Raw genomic sequence first — 13,465 nt, 5'->3', positions numbered from 1 at the left:
AAGCCGCCAGCACTCACCCCGCAGGGCGCGGACAGTGCTCCCTACTCAGACTTAGGGGATCCGGAGGGCCCTGAGCCCCCTAAGCCCGCCGAGCCCCCCCGAGTACCCCTAGCCCGCTGAGCCCCCGAGCCCCCCGAGCCCGCTGAGCCTGTTCCTTCGAGGCCCGCAGTAGTCGGAGCCTGGAAACTGCACCGGCTGGATTCCAGCTCTGCGCCACCCACTCGGTGAATCCAGACCGCAGGGTCCCAGGCAGGCGCTGCCCTCCAGGGACAAGGGGCCGTGCGCTTCCTCTCAAGTTCCTCTCCCCGCACCGACTGCTGCTACTCGCTGTGGAGTAAGCAGAGGTCCGAGCGCCCCGCTGAGGTCTCCAAAAAGCAGAGCAAGTTACTGGCGCTGCCGAAGTCCCCCGTGCCCCCAGTTCCACGGGTGCCGGGCCTGGAGGGTGCCAAGCCCCCTGAGACCCTCGCGCATTCCTCTCGCGTGAATCTCAACCGTCAACCGAACACTGCGCTGTTGGACTGGATCAGATTCTGCAGACGTCGGAAACCTCGGAAGCCAAAACCTTGCTGTAAGTCACTGACTGCGCCTCATCTCTCCTCATGGGCAGTCTCCTGGGCAAACTGGGGCTGTCGCCCTCGTCCCCGGCCCAGGTGCGCACCGACTTGCCCGAGAGGCACACAAAGCGCCGGCCAACTCAGCCCCTTCGCCAAGTCCATCGGGTTCAGTTTGTCCACCGCGCCCACCCTGCCCCGCGGCATAGACCTGCGAGGAGGCCTCGGAACCTGGATCCTGCCGATCCAACCACGTGGCCGGTCAACGAGGCTTGGAGGCGCTTTCCCATGAAGAAGGCCCAGTATTCCACCCTGGGGCCTCTCCCTTCAGACTGGTGGGAAAGTTACTTAAAGCGCACCGTTTGGTCTCTTCGGCACCCCAGGCCAATTTGGAGCCCAGTGACCATCAAGATCACTCCTCCTGACCAGAGGGTGCCTCCTTCCACTTCTCCTGAAGGTGTAATTGACCCTGCAGGTCCCCCACCCTCTGAGGAGACCCCAGATCCATGTTCAAAGGAGACAGTGTTGAGGGCTCTCAGAGAGTGCAGAAAAGGGAAAGGGAGGTTGGAAGAACCACTATTCCCTGAGAGCGTGGACAGTAAGAAAAGGAGTCCAGAGACCAGACCATCCGCATTTAAGCCCTTGATGAAAAATGGAACCCTCACTTCTTTTGTGCCCAGGCCTGGGCCTCTGAAGAGAATCCTCCACTCCTGGAGATCAGATCACAGCTTGACTAAGAGACCCAGTTGCTCCTCCATGAGCTCCTTGTCCAGCATATACACAGGTGGCCCCCTCAGCTCCAAAAGAAATGCTATTTCCAGCTCTTACAGCTCTTCCAGACATTTATCAGAGCCTCGGAAGAGAAGTGTTCCCAGTGTACAGGTCCAGACACCAGAGTGGCCAATAAAAAGGAAAAAACGTGGTCATCACTCTTACTCTCCAGGCCCACTGGTATCAGATTTTGCGACCCCAGGAGAATCTGGAAGTTTGGGGCAGCAAGATCAAAAGAGTCCACTGCTGCTGTCTAGTCCTAAGAACATGCTCTCGGAGGTCCCACCTCCCCAGCTTGGTTATGCAGTCTCTGATGAGAACTTGACCTTGAGGAAGAAAGCTGAGCTACAGTGGAGCAATAAAGCAAGAGAAGACACAACTGACATCACCACAGACCCTGTCCCCAAGACTTGGCTTGCTATTGAGCCTTCCCTATCTCCCACTCTGCCTTCAGAAACAGATCTAATCCAGGGGGCAAATCCTCAGTTGGAAAACTTAAGAAAAATGCAGAAGTCTCCAGGTCCACCAGCCTCCCCAGAATCCATGAGAGAGGAAACCAGTGTGGCCCATTCTCCTTCGAAGACACCCAGCCTACCAACCCCACCTGGGTGCTCACAGCCAGAGCTCCTTCCAGGCACCTCTCTGGACTCCAAGCCCACAGCTACTTTCATCCTGCTGACCCCCACCTCTCCCACATCAGCAGTCACTTACACCACCTGGCCACCTTCAACCTCTCAGGCTGACAGTTCTGCCATGCCCCCGGACCCACCTGCACCACCCACCATCCAAAGTACTCTGCTTGGAATGGTGAGTAGCCCAACTCCCCATCTTTCTGCATCTGTACCTTCTGATGCAACTTCTGCTCATCTCATGTTAAAACCAATTTTGGGGACCCTACACAGTAGTGACACTGGAAGCTCCTCATGTTCCAGAATTTCAGTCACAGCCGCAGCATCTTCAAACTCTTCCCTCTCCGCAACTCAGGGAACCTTATCTCCTACCTTCAAGCCTATCTTTGGCAGCACAGATCCACTTAAAACTATGCCCATGACAGCTCCTTTCTCCTCCAAGCAGACGCCTCCTCCGTTTACTCCTGCTTCTACCCATCATTTCCACGGCATGGTCAAGGCTACCTCTGCGGTCATGTCCACCACCCTAGCCAGCAAACCTAAAGACTCTGCTTTTAAGCCACCTTTGGGTTTTGGTGTGGTGAATGTTACCAGTGCCATAGGCAACACTTATTCTGTCCCTTCCACTTGCCACACTTTCCTGCTTGGGACTGCCCAGGCTTTCAGGGCCGACTTCACCCCAGCCACAGGCTTCATTTTCCCACCACACCACCGTTCCACCATTCCTACTGTCCACACAGTCACCATCTTTACCCAGGTCCTTTCCAGTGCTGTCCAGATATCTCCTAGAAGTAGCACTGCTCATTGCAGGGGTGTGGGCAGACCTCTGTCAGCCTCAGCCCTAGTACCCACGAACTGGCCTGCATCTTCCCCCAGCATCTCCAACCTGACCCCAACCATCACAGTTCCCTTGGGATCAAGCTCAAGGCCACCTTTCCCAGTATCCCAAGGAGCCAATCCCCAGCCTGTATTTGGTGCTACAGATGGACAGAAGCAAGGGCCTTCCCAGCCAGCCTTTACCCAAAGTGTCAGTAGCTCTTTTCTTTTTGGGAGCTCAGCAGTGGCACTGCCAACCCCAGTGCCAACTCCAGCTCAGCCAGCCTTCATCAGTACCACTCAGTCAGCCTTGGGGGGTTTGACACCCTCAGCCTCTACCTCTCAAACCCCTGCCAGCATCTGGCCAAGCATTGGCAGCATTCCAGGAGGTTTTCCCATTAGTCAAGCTAGTACAACGGGGTTTAGAATTGTAACTCAGACCCACCAAAGTGGGGCTTTTGGCTCAGTGTTTGGCAGCAGAGCCCCACGACCTTTTGCTTTTGGAGGATTTGTGACCCCTATGGACTGTGGTGAGTCTGGGATCAGAATGACTGGCCCAGACATGATCTCTCCCTCTGGAGCTTTCAGCATTGGAGTATTGCCTAGTGGGACCACTAGCACCATGATCCCCTTCAGAAAAGGCTGGAGCCAAAACACTCAAGGCCTGCCCAGCCACAGCACAGCTTTTGACTTGGGGAGAGCCAACATTTCTGCAAGAAAGTCTATGGCCCCCATTGCTCAAAGCACCCCTGTCCCTGGACAAGCTAAGGCAGGCAGCAGTGTTGGTATTGGGCTGCCTTTTCCACCTGCCCAGGACTCTGTTGGGAGAGGACCTTTTAGATCATCAGCCCCTTCATTTTCCATTGGTACAAAATCAAAAACCCCAAAGAATCGGGAGCAAAGGCATTCCCGAAGACATCATGCCTACAAGAAGTAGTCTGTGTTCCCTGTCACTTCACCCTAATTTGGACCTCAGCATTGCTTCTGAAAAACCTCAGTGTCTTCCAATTTTCTAAAGTAAATATACTCCAGATCTTAAGCTGGAGCTTTAGATGTTCACCCTGTGTGTCCTAATCTACATCCTTGAAGAACGTGAAGGGCTAAAGCAGCTAGTGGTGATAGCAGATTAAGGCCAGGTGCAACCAAACGCGTTGGACTTGAACAGACCTCACCTTCTCCTTCCTGTCCACTTCTCTCTGTGTCAGGTGTGCAGTGTGTGCACAGCAGCAGCATGTATAGTATCCAGGTTTTGCAAACCAGTTGAATGTCTATCAGTAAGCATTTTTTCATACATCCCACCATCCCCACTGTTGGTAAACACTAGCATGTTCTCTGTCACTCACTACAGGTTGTCTTTTAGAGAGTGTCACTTAAATGGAATCAAACAGCATGGAATCCTCGGAGATTGGCTTCCCTCATTCAGCGTTATGCCACTGAGATGTATCCAAGTTGTTACATAAGCCAATAATTTATTTCTTTCATTGCTGATTAAAAATCAATTACAATTGTATTCAATTGTATGAGTATATCACAGTTCGTTTATTCATTCACCTGTAGAAAGACATTTAGGTTGTTTCCATTTTTTCTCCATAATAAAGTCACCATAAACATTGATGTTCAGGTTTTTGTGTGAACGTATGTTTTCATTTCTCTAGGAAAATGTCTGGGAGTGGTATTATTGCTAGGTCACATGGTGTCTATTAACCTTATGAGAAACTGTCAAACTGTTGAGTTCATGACAATCCTATGAGGTAGGCACTGTTTCACTTGTTATTTTACAGATGGGGACAGAACAAATGAAGAAGCCAAATAGCTTGTCTAAAGACACACAGTGAGAAAGTGACAAAGGCATGACTTGTGTCTGGGGTGTTGGCAAGGATGCAAAGAAAACATTGTACATTGATGGTAGTAATGTAAGTTAGTAGATCCGTTATGGAAAATGGTATTAAAGTTCCTCAAAAAACTAAAAACAGAACAGCCATATGATACTCCAATCTCACTTCTCAATATATATTCAAAGAAATTGAAGTCAATGTGTTGAAGGGATATCTGCACTCCCATGTTTATTGCAGCATTATTCACAAGAGCCAAGACATGGCAACAGCCTAAGTGTCTATCAGTGACTGAATGGATAAAGAAACTGTGGCTAAGATACACAATGAAATATTATTAAGCCTTCAATTATTCACTTCAAGGTGACTGTAAATCAACAAAAATGAATTGCCTATTTCAAAATAAGAGAGTAAATTTCAAACATCCCACCATAAAAAATGATAGGTAAGTCAGCTCATCTGGGTATGAAAAAAAAAAAAAGATAGGCAAGGTAAGTACGAGATATATTAACTAGCTTGATTTAATCATTCCATTCTGTATACATATATCAAAACATCACATTGTACCTCATAAATGTAGACAATTATGATTTGTCGATGAAAAATAATATGAAATTTTTAAAAGGAATTGTTTCCAGGTAGTTTGGCTCCAAAGACTGTGCTCCTCACCCTCACCACGGGTCCTTCCTGGAGTGCAGGGTAGTGGTAAAAGTATAGCACAGTCCAAATCAAGGCTAACACATAGCTCACCTCACATAGGCAACTTTCTTGACCACGCTGTGCCTTTTGCGTAATTATGATGATCATAGAAAATAGCTCATGGGAAAATTAAGCATGTGAAGCCCTTTGACTAGTGCCTCTATACAGGGAGAAGACAACACCTCTTAGCTGATGGTACATTCCACGGTCCTTTTTCTGGACACCTAACACCTATGATGTCTATAACTTTCCCCAGTGTAGAAAGTGTGATATAAATATGGGTTATTTTCAGTCTACACCTGGAAGGCAGTCATTTTCCTTAGTCAATAATTCATAATCTAGGAATGGTCCAATTGCTTCAGCTCTCTTTTCTGGATCAATAGCAGATGCTTTGCTAGTTAATCTAAAGAATATCAGAAATGAGTTTACAAAGGTAAAATTAGTGATATATTAATGAGTGGACACTGAAAACAGGTCATGATAAAAATGTATGGTACACAAGATGGGGGCTGCCTACACCAGCCATAGTCCAACAGAATATAACACAAGCCACAAAAGTGAGCCATGTATATAATTTTAAATAGTCTAGAAGCCACATTAAAGAATAAAGAAAAAAAATGGGGCTGGGCATGGTGGCTGAATCCTGTAATCCCAGCACTTTGGGAAGCCGAGGCAGGTGAATCACGGGGTCAGGAGTTCAAGATAAGCCTGGCCAACATGGTGAAACCCCACCTCTACTAAAAATACAAAAATCAGCCGGGCATGGTGGCATGTGCCTGTAATCCCAGCTACTCAGGAGACTGAGGCAGGAGAATCGCTTGAACCAGGGAAGTGGAGGTTGCAGTATGTCTAGATGGTGCCATTGCACTCCAACCTGGGCGACAGAGCACGGCTCCATCTCTAAATAAATAAATAAAATAAATAAAAAATAAAAATGGGAGATATGTATTCTTTAAAATACCAAAAATATTATAATCTTTAATTTGAAAAAAATTATCATTGAGATTTTCTTTTCACATAAAGTGTGCAAAATCGGTTGTGTATTTCACATTTATATCACATCTCAATTAAGTCTAGCCACATTTCTTTTTTTTTTTTTTTCGTTAGAGACAGGGTTTCACTCTGTCACTCATGCTGGAGTGCAGTGGTGTGATCTCGGCTCACTGCAGCCTCGACCTCCCGCACTCAGGTGATCCTTTCACCTCTGCCTCCCAAGTAGCTGGGATTACAGGTGTGCTCCACCATGCCTAATTTTTTGTGAAAAAGGGGTTTCAACATGTTCCCCAGGCTAAGTCTAGCCACATTTCATGTGCTCAATAGCCACTGTAGATAATGAGTACACAAACAGTGCAGGTCTAAAATGTTTGAAAGATGCTTTTTATCCTGCAACAACACAGCATAAGAATATAGTAAGACTTACGGCTTGCTCCCTTAGGGAGGGCACCCCAGGTTCAATCCCCAAAGATTCCGTGTTCAGCAATTAGATTAGAAGTCTTATTGGCTGATACCCTAGCATAAAGAAACGGAATAACTCCCCTTAAAAGTTGTTGTGTTTATTTCAAGTGAAACTTCCATGCAAGATATGACTGGATTCTCTAAAAGAGAGAATGCTGGAATTTAATAAAATTAAAGGGCTGGTTAAAGAGGATAGCTATCAATTGTTTGGTGCCTGTGTATGTGTGTCTATATGTTTACCTGCCTGTGGGTTTGTGCATGAGCATGTGTGCTGTATGTATTGATTTCCCCACCAATAATTTTAACTGACTTCCCCACCATTGTCCCAGAAACAGCCTGACTCTCTTTACTCATTATCCAAGGACCTCACGATATAATCTCTGCTCCACTCTTGGACTCTCACAGTTAGTACTCAACTTGCCTAACCACTCACAACAATGGATGAAAGGAAGCCACAAAGAAAGACAATAAAAGAGCATGTGGTCTTCACGGAGCAGTTGCAGCCAGCCATAGAAGAGATTGAGAGAGCTCCTGGCCACACTCAGGAGATATTTCTTTGCCTCTGAAGTCTAGATCCGTGCTCCAAATGTACATGTTTTCCTGAATATTGAATGGATTAACATTGTCCTTAAACAAGAAATATTTCTTAGCTTTCTGGAGCTCCATTTATTTTATATTTTTCTTTTGGAATTAATACATTAATAGGAAACTTTGCTTTTTTTGTTGTTGTTGTTTTTTGTTTTTGTTTTTTGAGATGGATTCTTGCTCTTGTTGCCCAGGCTGAAGTGCAATGGCACAATCTCGGCTCACCGCAACCTCTGCCTCCCGGGTTCAAGCGACTCTCCTGCCTCAGCCTCCTGAGTAGCTGGAGTTGCAGGCATGAGTCACCACACCAGGCTAATTTTGTATTGTTAGTACAGACGGGGTTTCTCCATGTTTCAGTCTGGTCTCAAACTCTCAAACTCAGGTGATCCTCCCGCCTCAGCCTCCCAAAGTCCTGGAATTACAGGCGTGAGCCACCACGCCTGGCCAAAAAGGAAACTTTCTCCTTTAAGTTGGCATTAATCATTTTCTTTTCTCATCTGTTCTTGCAATACCTTCCCTTATCACTCATTTCAAAGAGAGATGACAAATTTAACATTAATTTCCAACGGATTCAAGTTCTGTCTTCCAGTGAATAGAATACACACCTATCTTTGGTATGTTATGGTTTTATAATTTTTGTACATGCAAAGGAAAAGCATTTTTTACTTCTGCCTAATAACTACGCAGTCGTCCTTTGGTATCCATGAAAGGTTGGTTTCAGGACCTCCTGTGGATAGCAAAATCTACCAATGCTCAAGTTCCTGATATAAAAATGACCAACTATTTGCATATAACATATGTACATCTTGTAGTATACTAGTATACTTTAAACCCTTTCTAGATTATTTATCATACCTTATATCAGGGGTCCCCAATCCCCGGGATACCAGTCCCATCCGTGAAAATATTGTCTTCTACTAAACCGGTTTCTAGTGCCAAAATGGTTGGGAGCCGCTGTCTTACATGATGCAAATGCTATGTAAGTAGTTGTTATGTTGCTATGTTTAGGGAGTAACGACAAGAAAATTTCTGTACGTCCTCAGTATAGCCGCAGGGTTTCTGCCGGTACTTGAGATCCGCGGTAGGTTGAATCCACGTGTGCAGAACCCGTGGTTGGTTACAAAGGGTCAGCTGCTTGGCATTTTTACTTAGGTTAGACTCTCCTGCTCATTGTCACTCCTTTATATGCTTCCACGCGTGATTTGTAAACTTTAGATAGCTAATGAGAATGTTTTGTGAATTCTTCTCTAAAGCAATATACGTTAATCATGAAGAAACCATTTTTATCCCCACATACATAAACTAGAGTTATGTAGACTTTACACGAAAAAACAAAAGCAAATAAGTTAAATCTGAAATGGTAAGGGCAGAAATCGAATGTATTTTTTTTTTAAGTTTATATAATGTTTTAAGTTTACGTTAAGGATTTCATAGTCAAAATGGGGGAGGGGAGTCTTAGTAAGATATTTGCAATTTTGTTGTTGAGGAAATGTGGATTTTTTAAGACTACAGACGTGGGCTACCGCGCCTGGATAATTTTTGTATTTTTGGTAGAAACAGGGCTTTGCTATGTTGGTCTCGAACTCGTGGGCTCAAGCTATCCGCCCGCGTTGGTCCCTTAAAATGCTAGGATTATAGAAATAGCCCCCCACGCCCGATCCTGAGGAAAAAATGTAAAGCCCTCTTTAGTGAGTCATTACCTATGGCTAAAAAATTTAAATAAATTCTTCTAAACAATGAGCACGTTCATTAATGAGAACTTACACATAAAAAATGAATGGGACAAACAGAAATAAGATGATGAAGGGAACATGCTTTATTCCTTTAATCTTGCTACTTTGAAGACGTTCTTATCTGGAGACCCCTTAGGCCAACAATCTTCAATTTATTTTTACCCACTGACCCCCAAAAGCATTTTGAACAGATGTCCAATCAAAGGAGATGAGTTTATACCTACAAGTGTGTATACATTGGAATACTGTGAAGCAGAGTGAATAGAGACGACATCTATTAACTGATACTGAGCAATTTCTGGAAGACATTGTTTTTGTTTGTTTATTTTTGAGACGGAGTCTCACTCTGTCGCCCAGGCTGGAGTGCAGTGGCACGATCTCAGCTCACAGCAACCTCCGCCTCCTGGATAAAAGCAATTCTCCTGCCTCAGCCTCCCCGGTAGCTGGGACTACAGGCGGGCACCACCATGCTCAGGTATTTTTAGTAGAGACAGGGTTTCACCATGCTGGCCAGGCTGGTCTCGAACTACTGACCTCATGATCTGCCAGCGACAGCCTCCCAAAGTGCTGGGATTAGAGGCGTGAGCCACCGCCTCCAGCTGAAGACATTGTTAAGTGAAGAAAAAGCAAAATGCAAAGGAATATTTATAGTACTATATTAATTTCTGGGGTGCAAGAAAAAAGGGGAAATAAGAAGGCAGACACGTAGAAGGATAAATCAGGAAGCGGCCAGACTCGGTGGCTGACACCTGTAATACCAGCACGTTGGGAGGACGAGGCGGGTGGATCGGGTGGATCGCCTGAGGTGAGGAGTTTGAGACCAGCCTGGCCAACATGGTGAAACGCTGTCTCTACTAAAAACACAAAAAAAATTGCCGGGAGTCGTGGCAGACACCTGTAATCCCAGCTACTCGTGAGGCTGAGGCAGGAGAACTGCTTGAGCCTAGGAGGCGGAGGTTACAGGGAGCCAAGATCCCGCCACTGCACTCCAGTGACAGAGAGAGACCATCTCAAAAAAAAAAAAAAAAAAAAAAAAAAAAGGTAGGGTGGGATATAAATCAGGAAGCAATGAAGTCAGTTACCTAGAACTGTAGCGGTTGCTGGAGGCAGTGGCTCATGCCTGTAATCCCAGCCCTTTGGGAGGCTGAGAAGGGCGATCCTTCAGATCAGGAGTTTGGGACCAGCATAAGAGAAAGGGCAAAACCCTGTCTCCACAAGAAAAAAAAAGAGCTATTCTGGAGAGGTGGAAGAGTGGCTTGAGCCTTGGGGAGGTGGAGATTGCAGTGAGCTGAGATCACGCCACTACATTCCAGCCTGGGCTGGTATTCAAGTGAATACCAAACCATAGTGCACAAAAAGTAAGAACCAGACCAAGTTATTTTTAACTTGGGGCAGGATGAGAATCGCAAACAAATCCTGGACTCTTTTTAATTGATTTTGTTTTCTGTTGTAATGTGGACAAAGCAATTCTGAAACAATTTTAGGTGTATTATTGGATAGGTCACATGAGTAAATGTGTTGATTTATTCATTTGAGTAAATCATTTCAGCCAGTGTTCTAATTGTGGAAGAGAATCATAGAGATAGGAGATGGCGGGAAGGCAAAGAATTGTAAATATTGGGCTGGGGGTGGTGGCTAACGCCTGTAATCCCGAGTTGGGCAGATCACCTGAGGTCGAGAGTTTGAGACCAGACTGAAACATGGAGAAACCCCATCTCTACCAAAAATACAAAATTAGCCTGGTGTGGTGACTCATGCCTGTAATCCCAGCTACTCTGGAGGCTGAGGCAGGAGAATCGATTGAATCCGGGAGGCAGAGGTTGTGGTGAGCCGAGATGGTGCCATTGCACTCTATCCTGGGCAACAAGAGCAAAACGCCGTCTCCAAAAAAAAAAAAAAGAATTGTAAATATTGCTGGATACTCATAATTATTAAAATATGCATATGTATATGCATACCCATGTATATGTGCACATGTACATATATGTGTGTCTATTTATGTATTATGTATGTGAGTATACACATGTATTTCCTAGATACTGTTGATAAAAGGTTCAAGAAGCAAAGCTGCCTTAGAAGCAGTAAGTACACTTAGGCCCTGGATATTGGTCTCCAATGTTATTCCTCACTAAAAGATCACCTCTGAGAAATAGGAGACTTCAGGACTGGGACAGGGCAAATGCAGTTGAGCCTAGAACAAGTTGTTATGCCCGAAATTAAGAAAGTTTTAAGAAATGTAACGGGGCTGGGCGCGGTGGCTCAAGCCTGTAATCCCAGCACTTTGGGAGGCCGAGGCGGGTGGATCACGAGGTCAAGAGATCGAGACCATCCTGGTCAACATGGTGAAACCCCGTCTCTACTAAAAATACAAAAAATTAGCTGGGCGTTGTGGTGCGTGCCTGTAATCCGAGCTACTCAGGAGGCTGAGGCAGGAGAATTGCCTGAACCCAGGAGGCGGAGGTTGCGGTGAGCCGAGATGGCGCCATTGCACTCCAGCCTGGGTAACAGGTAACATGAGTGAAACTCTGTCTCAAGAAAAAAAAAAAAAAAAAAAGAAATGTAACGGAAGAATGTCACAAGAACAGAGTAGTCAGCTTGAAGGGCTCCCTCTGACAAAATCTGCATTATACAGACTACCAAAGTTATTAAAGGCAATAATGGAATTGTAAACCACTGAAAAATAAGATTTTATGAGTCCATACTGATAATAACTACATAAACAGACGTTAAAGGGGGACTCTTGATTACAACAGAATGCCAAAGTAAAAACTGGTAAATGTGAAGAACATTCTGGAGTTGAAAAAAAAAATCATTTTGCAACCATCATAGTAAATATGGTTCAGGTAGGAATTTACAATAGATGCTAACTCTAGAGGAAAATTTTGATGTGGAGCAAGTTATTTGTATGATCTTTAGGCATCTCCCACAGATTGATTATAAGTTGCAAGGGGGAAAGTATACACATATAGCAACTTGACTGTGTGATTGGAATTAACCTGGCAATGAGGGACAATGGACATGGCATGTTTCCAGATTCAATACTCCTGAGAACCATACGTCACTTACATGCTATTCTCTGTGGGATGCATAACGTGAACCCAGTTACGAGGGGGGAAAAATCACACAAAGCCCAAATAAGAAATATTCTATGTTTTAAAAACATGAGCAGTACCATGTTCTTCAAGTCAGTGTCAGCCAGGCGTGGTGGCTAGCGCCTGTAATCCCAGCACTGTGGGAGGCCAGAATCGGGTGGATCACCTGAGGTCAGGAGGTTGAGACCAGTCTGGCAAACATGGTGAGACCCTCATCTCTACTAAAAATGCAAAAATGAGCTGGGCGTAGTGGCGGGGGCCTGCAGCCGCAGCTACTCGGGAGGCTGAGGCAGAAGAATCGCTCGAACCCGGGAGGTGGAGGCGGCAGTGAGCCGAAATAATGCCATTGCACCCCAGCCTGGTTGGCAGAGTAAGGCTCTGTCTCAATAGATAATAACAATAATTCAGAAACATTTTAATAGAAATTTGAAGAAGGAAAAAGAATAGTATAACAAACATTCAACTTCCCATCAATCAGCTTAAACAATTAGTATTTTGTCAATGTTGTTTTGTCTATTACTCTCCAACACCAACTAGCGTTTTGAAGCAAATCGAAGACAGGAGATTCCAAAGCACTTTACTTTGACAATAAACAAAGGTACAAATTACTTGTTCCTATGTAAGTAGAGAGGACGGTGACACACAAGCGTGTTCGGAGAAGGAGAGGGTAATCAGTGCCTGACCAAAGCCTTTGGTTCTTTGGCTTTGCAACATGAGGTGCTGTGTGAGGAGAGCAAGGGATCATTGCGCCATGGGGACACCTTGACTAAGAGCCCTTCAGGTGCAGGCATTGCCCGCAGCCCATGTGCTGGATATAGTAAATTGTAATCTAAGAAGGGAGAGTTATTCCACTCAGATCTGCAAGAATCTGTGGTACCTAAGGAGGAAATGAAACAGACAGATGGTTGAGAGAAATGAGAGGAAGCAAAAGGAGAAAAGATGTAGGTGATCTAATCCACGTAACTTTTCTCAGAACAACTCAGACCTGCGGCAGAAAGCAAAAAAGACCGACGAAGGTGGGATTCGAACCCACGCGTGCAGAGCACAATGGATTAGCAGTCCATCGCCTTAGCCACTCGGCCACCTCGTCAGTTGGATGGTGCTCCCTTTTGGGTGATACTCATTTAAGGCTTACTTTTGACAAAGCCTTGCAGTTTGATTCTGGTGATACGTTGATATGTATTGTAATGTCCTTCAAACTGTAGTCTCCTTAAAGAATTCTATTACAAAACAAGCTCTCTCCACCTTCTTATGGAGAACCTTTTACAGTTTAATGATCCTACCCAGGTCCCGTATGTCCAG

General features: G+C 45.3%; 2 protein-coding genes and 1 non-coding gene across 3 annotated transcripts in view; 1 reads left to right on the top strand and 2 right to left on the bottom strand.

The window, feature by feature from the left end:
* The window catches only part of ZNF391 (zinc finger protein 391), a 108,038-nt gene that overhangs the window by 84,306 nt on the left and 10,267 nt on the right, over window positions 1–13,465 (bottom strand). The window lies entirely within an intron of this gene.
* POM121L2 (POM121 transmembrane nucleoporin like 2) lies at window positions 489–3,773 on the top strand. Its single transcript, XM_032271823.1, has one exon. The coding sequence runs from the start codon at window positions 600–602 to the stop codon at window positions 3,702–3,704; it is 3,105 nt and encodes a 1,034-aa protein (XP_032127714.1). The 5' UTR covers window positions 489–599; the 3' UTR covers window positions 3,705–3,773.
* TRNAS-GCU lies at window positions 13,172–13,253 on the bottom strand. The gene has a single exon. It is a non-coding gene; the product is annotated as a tRNA-Ser (tRNA).

The sequence above is a fragment of the Sapajus apella genome, unplaced genomic scaffold (genome assembly GCF_009761245.1).
Source record: "Sapajus apella isolate SASKATOON/1434 unplaced genomic scaffold, GSC_monkey_1.0 scaffold251, whole genome shotgun sequence".
NCBI classification, from domain to species: Eukaryota; Metazoa; Chordata; class Mammalia; order Primates; family Cebidae; genus Sapajus; species Sapajus apella.
This window is presented reverse-complemented; position numbering and strand designations above follow the sequence as displayed.

Coding starts and splice junctions, on each gene's coding strand:
- POM121L2 (XM_032271823.1), top strand. CDS start 600: ATGGGCAGTCTCCTGGGCAAACTGGGGCTGTCGCCCTCGTCCCCGGCC.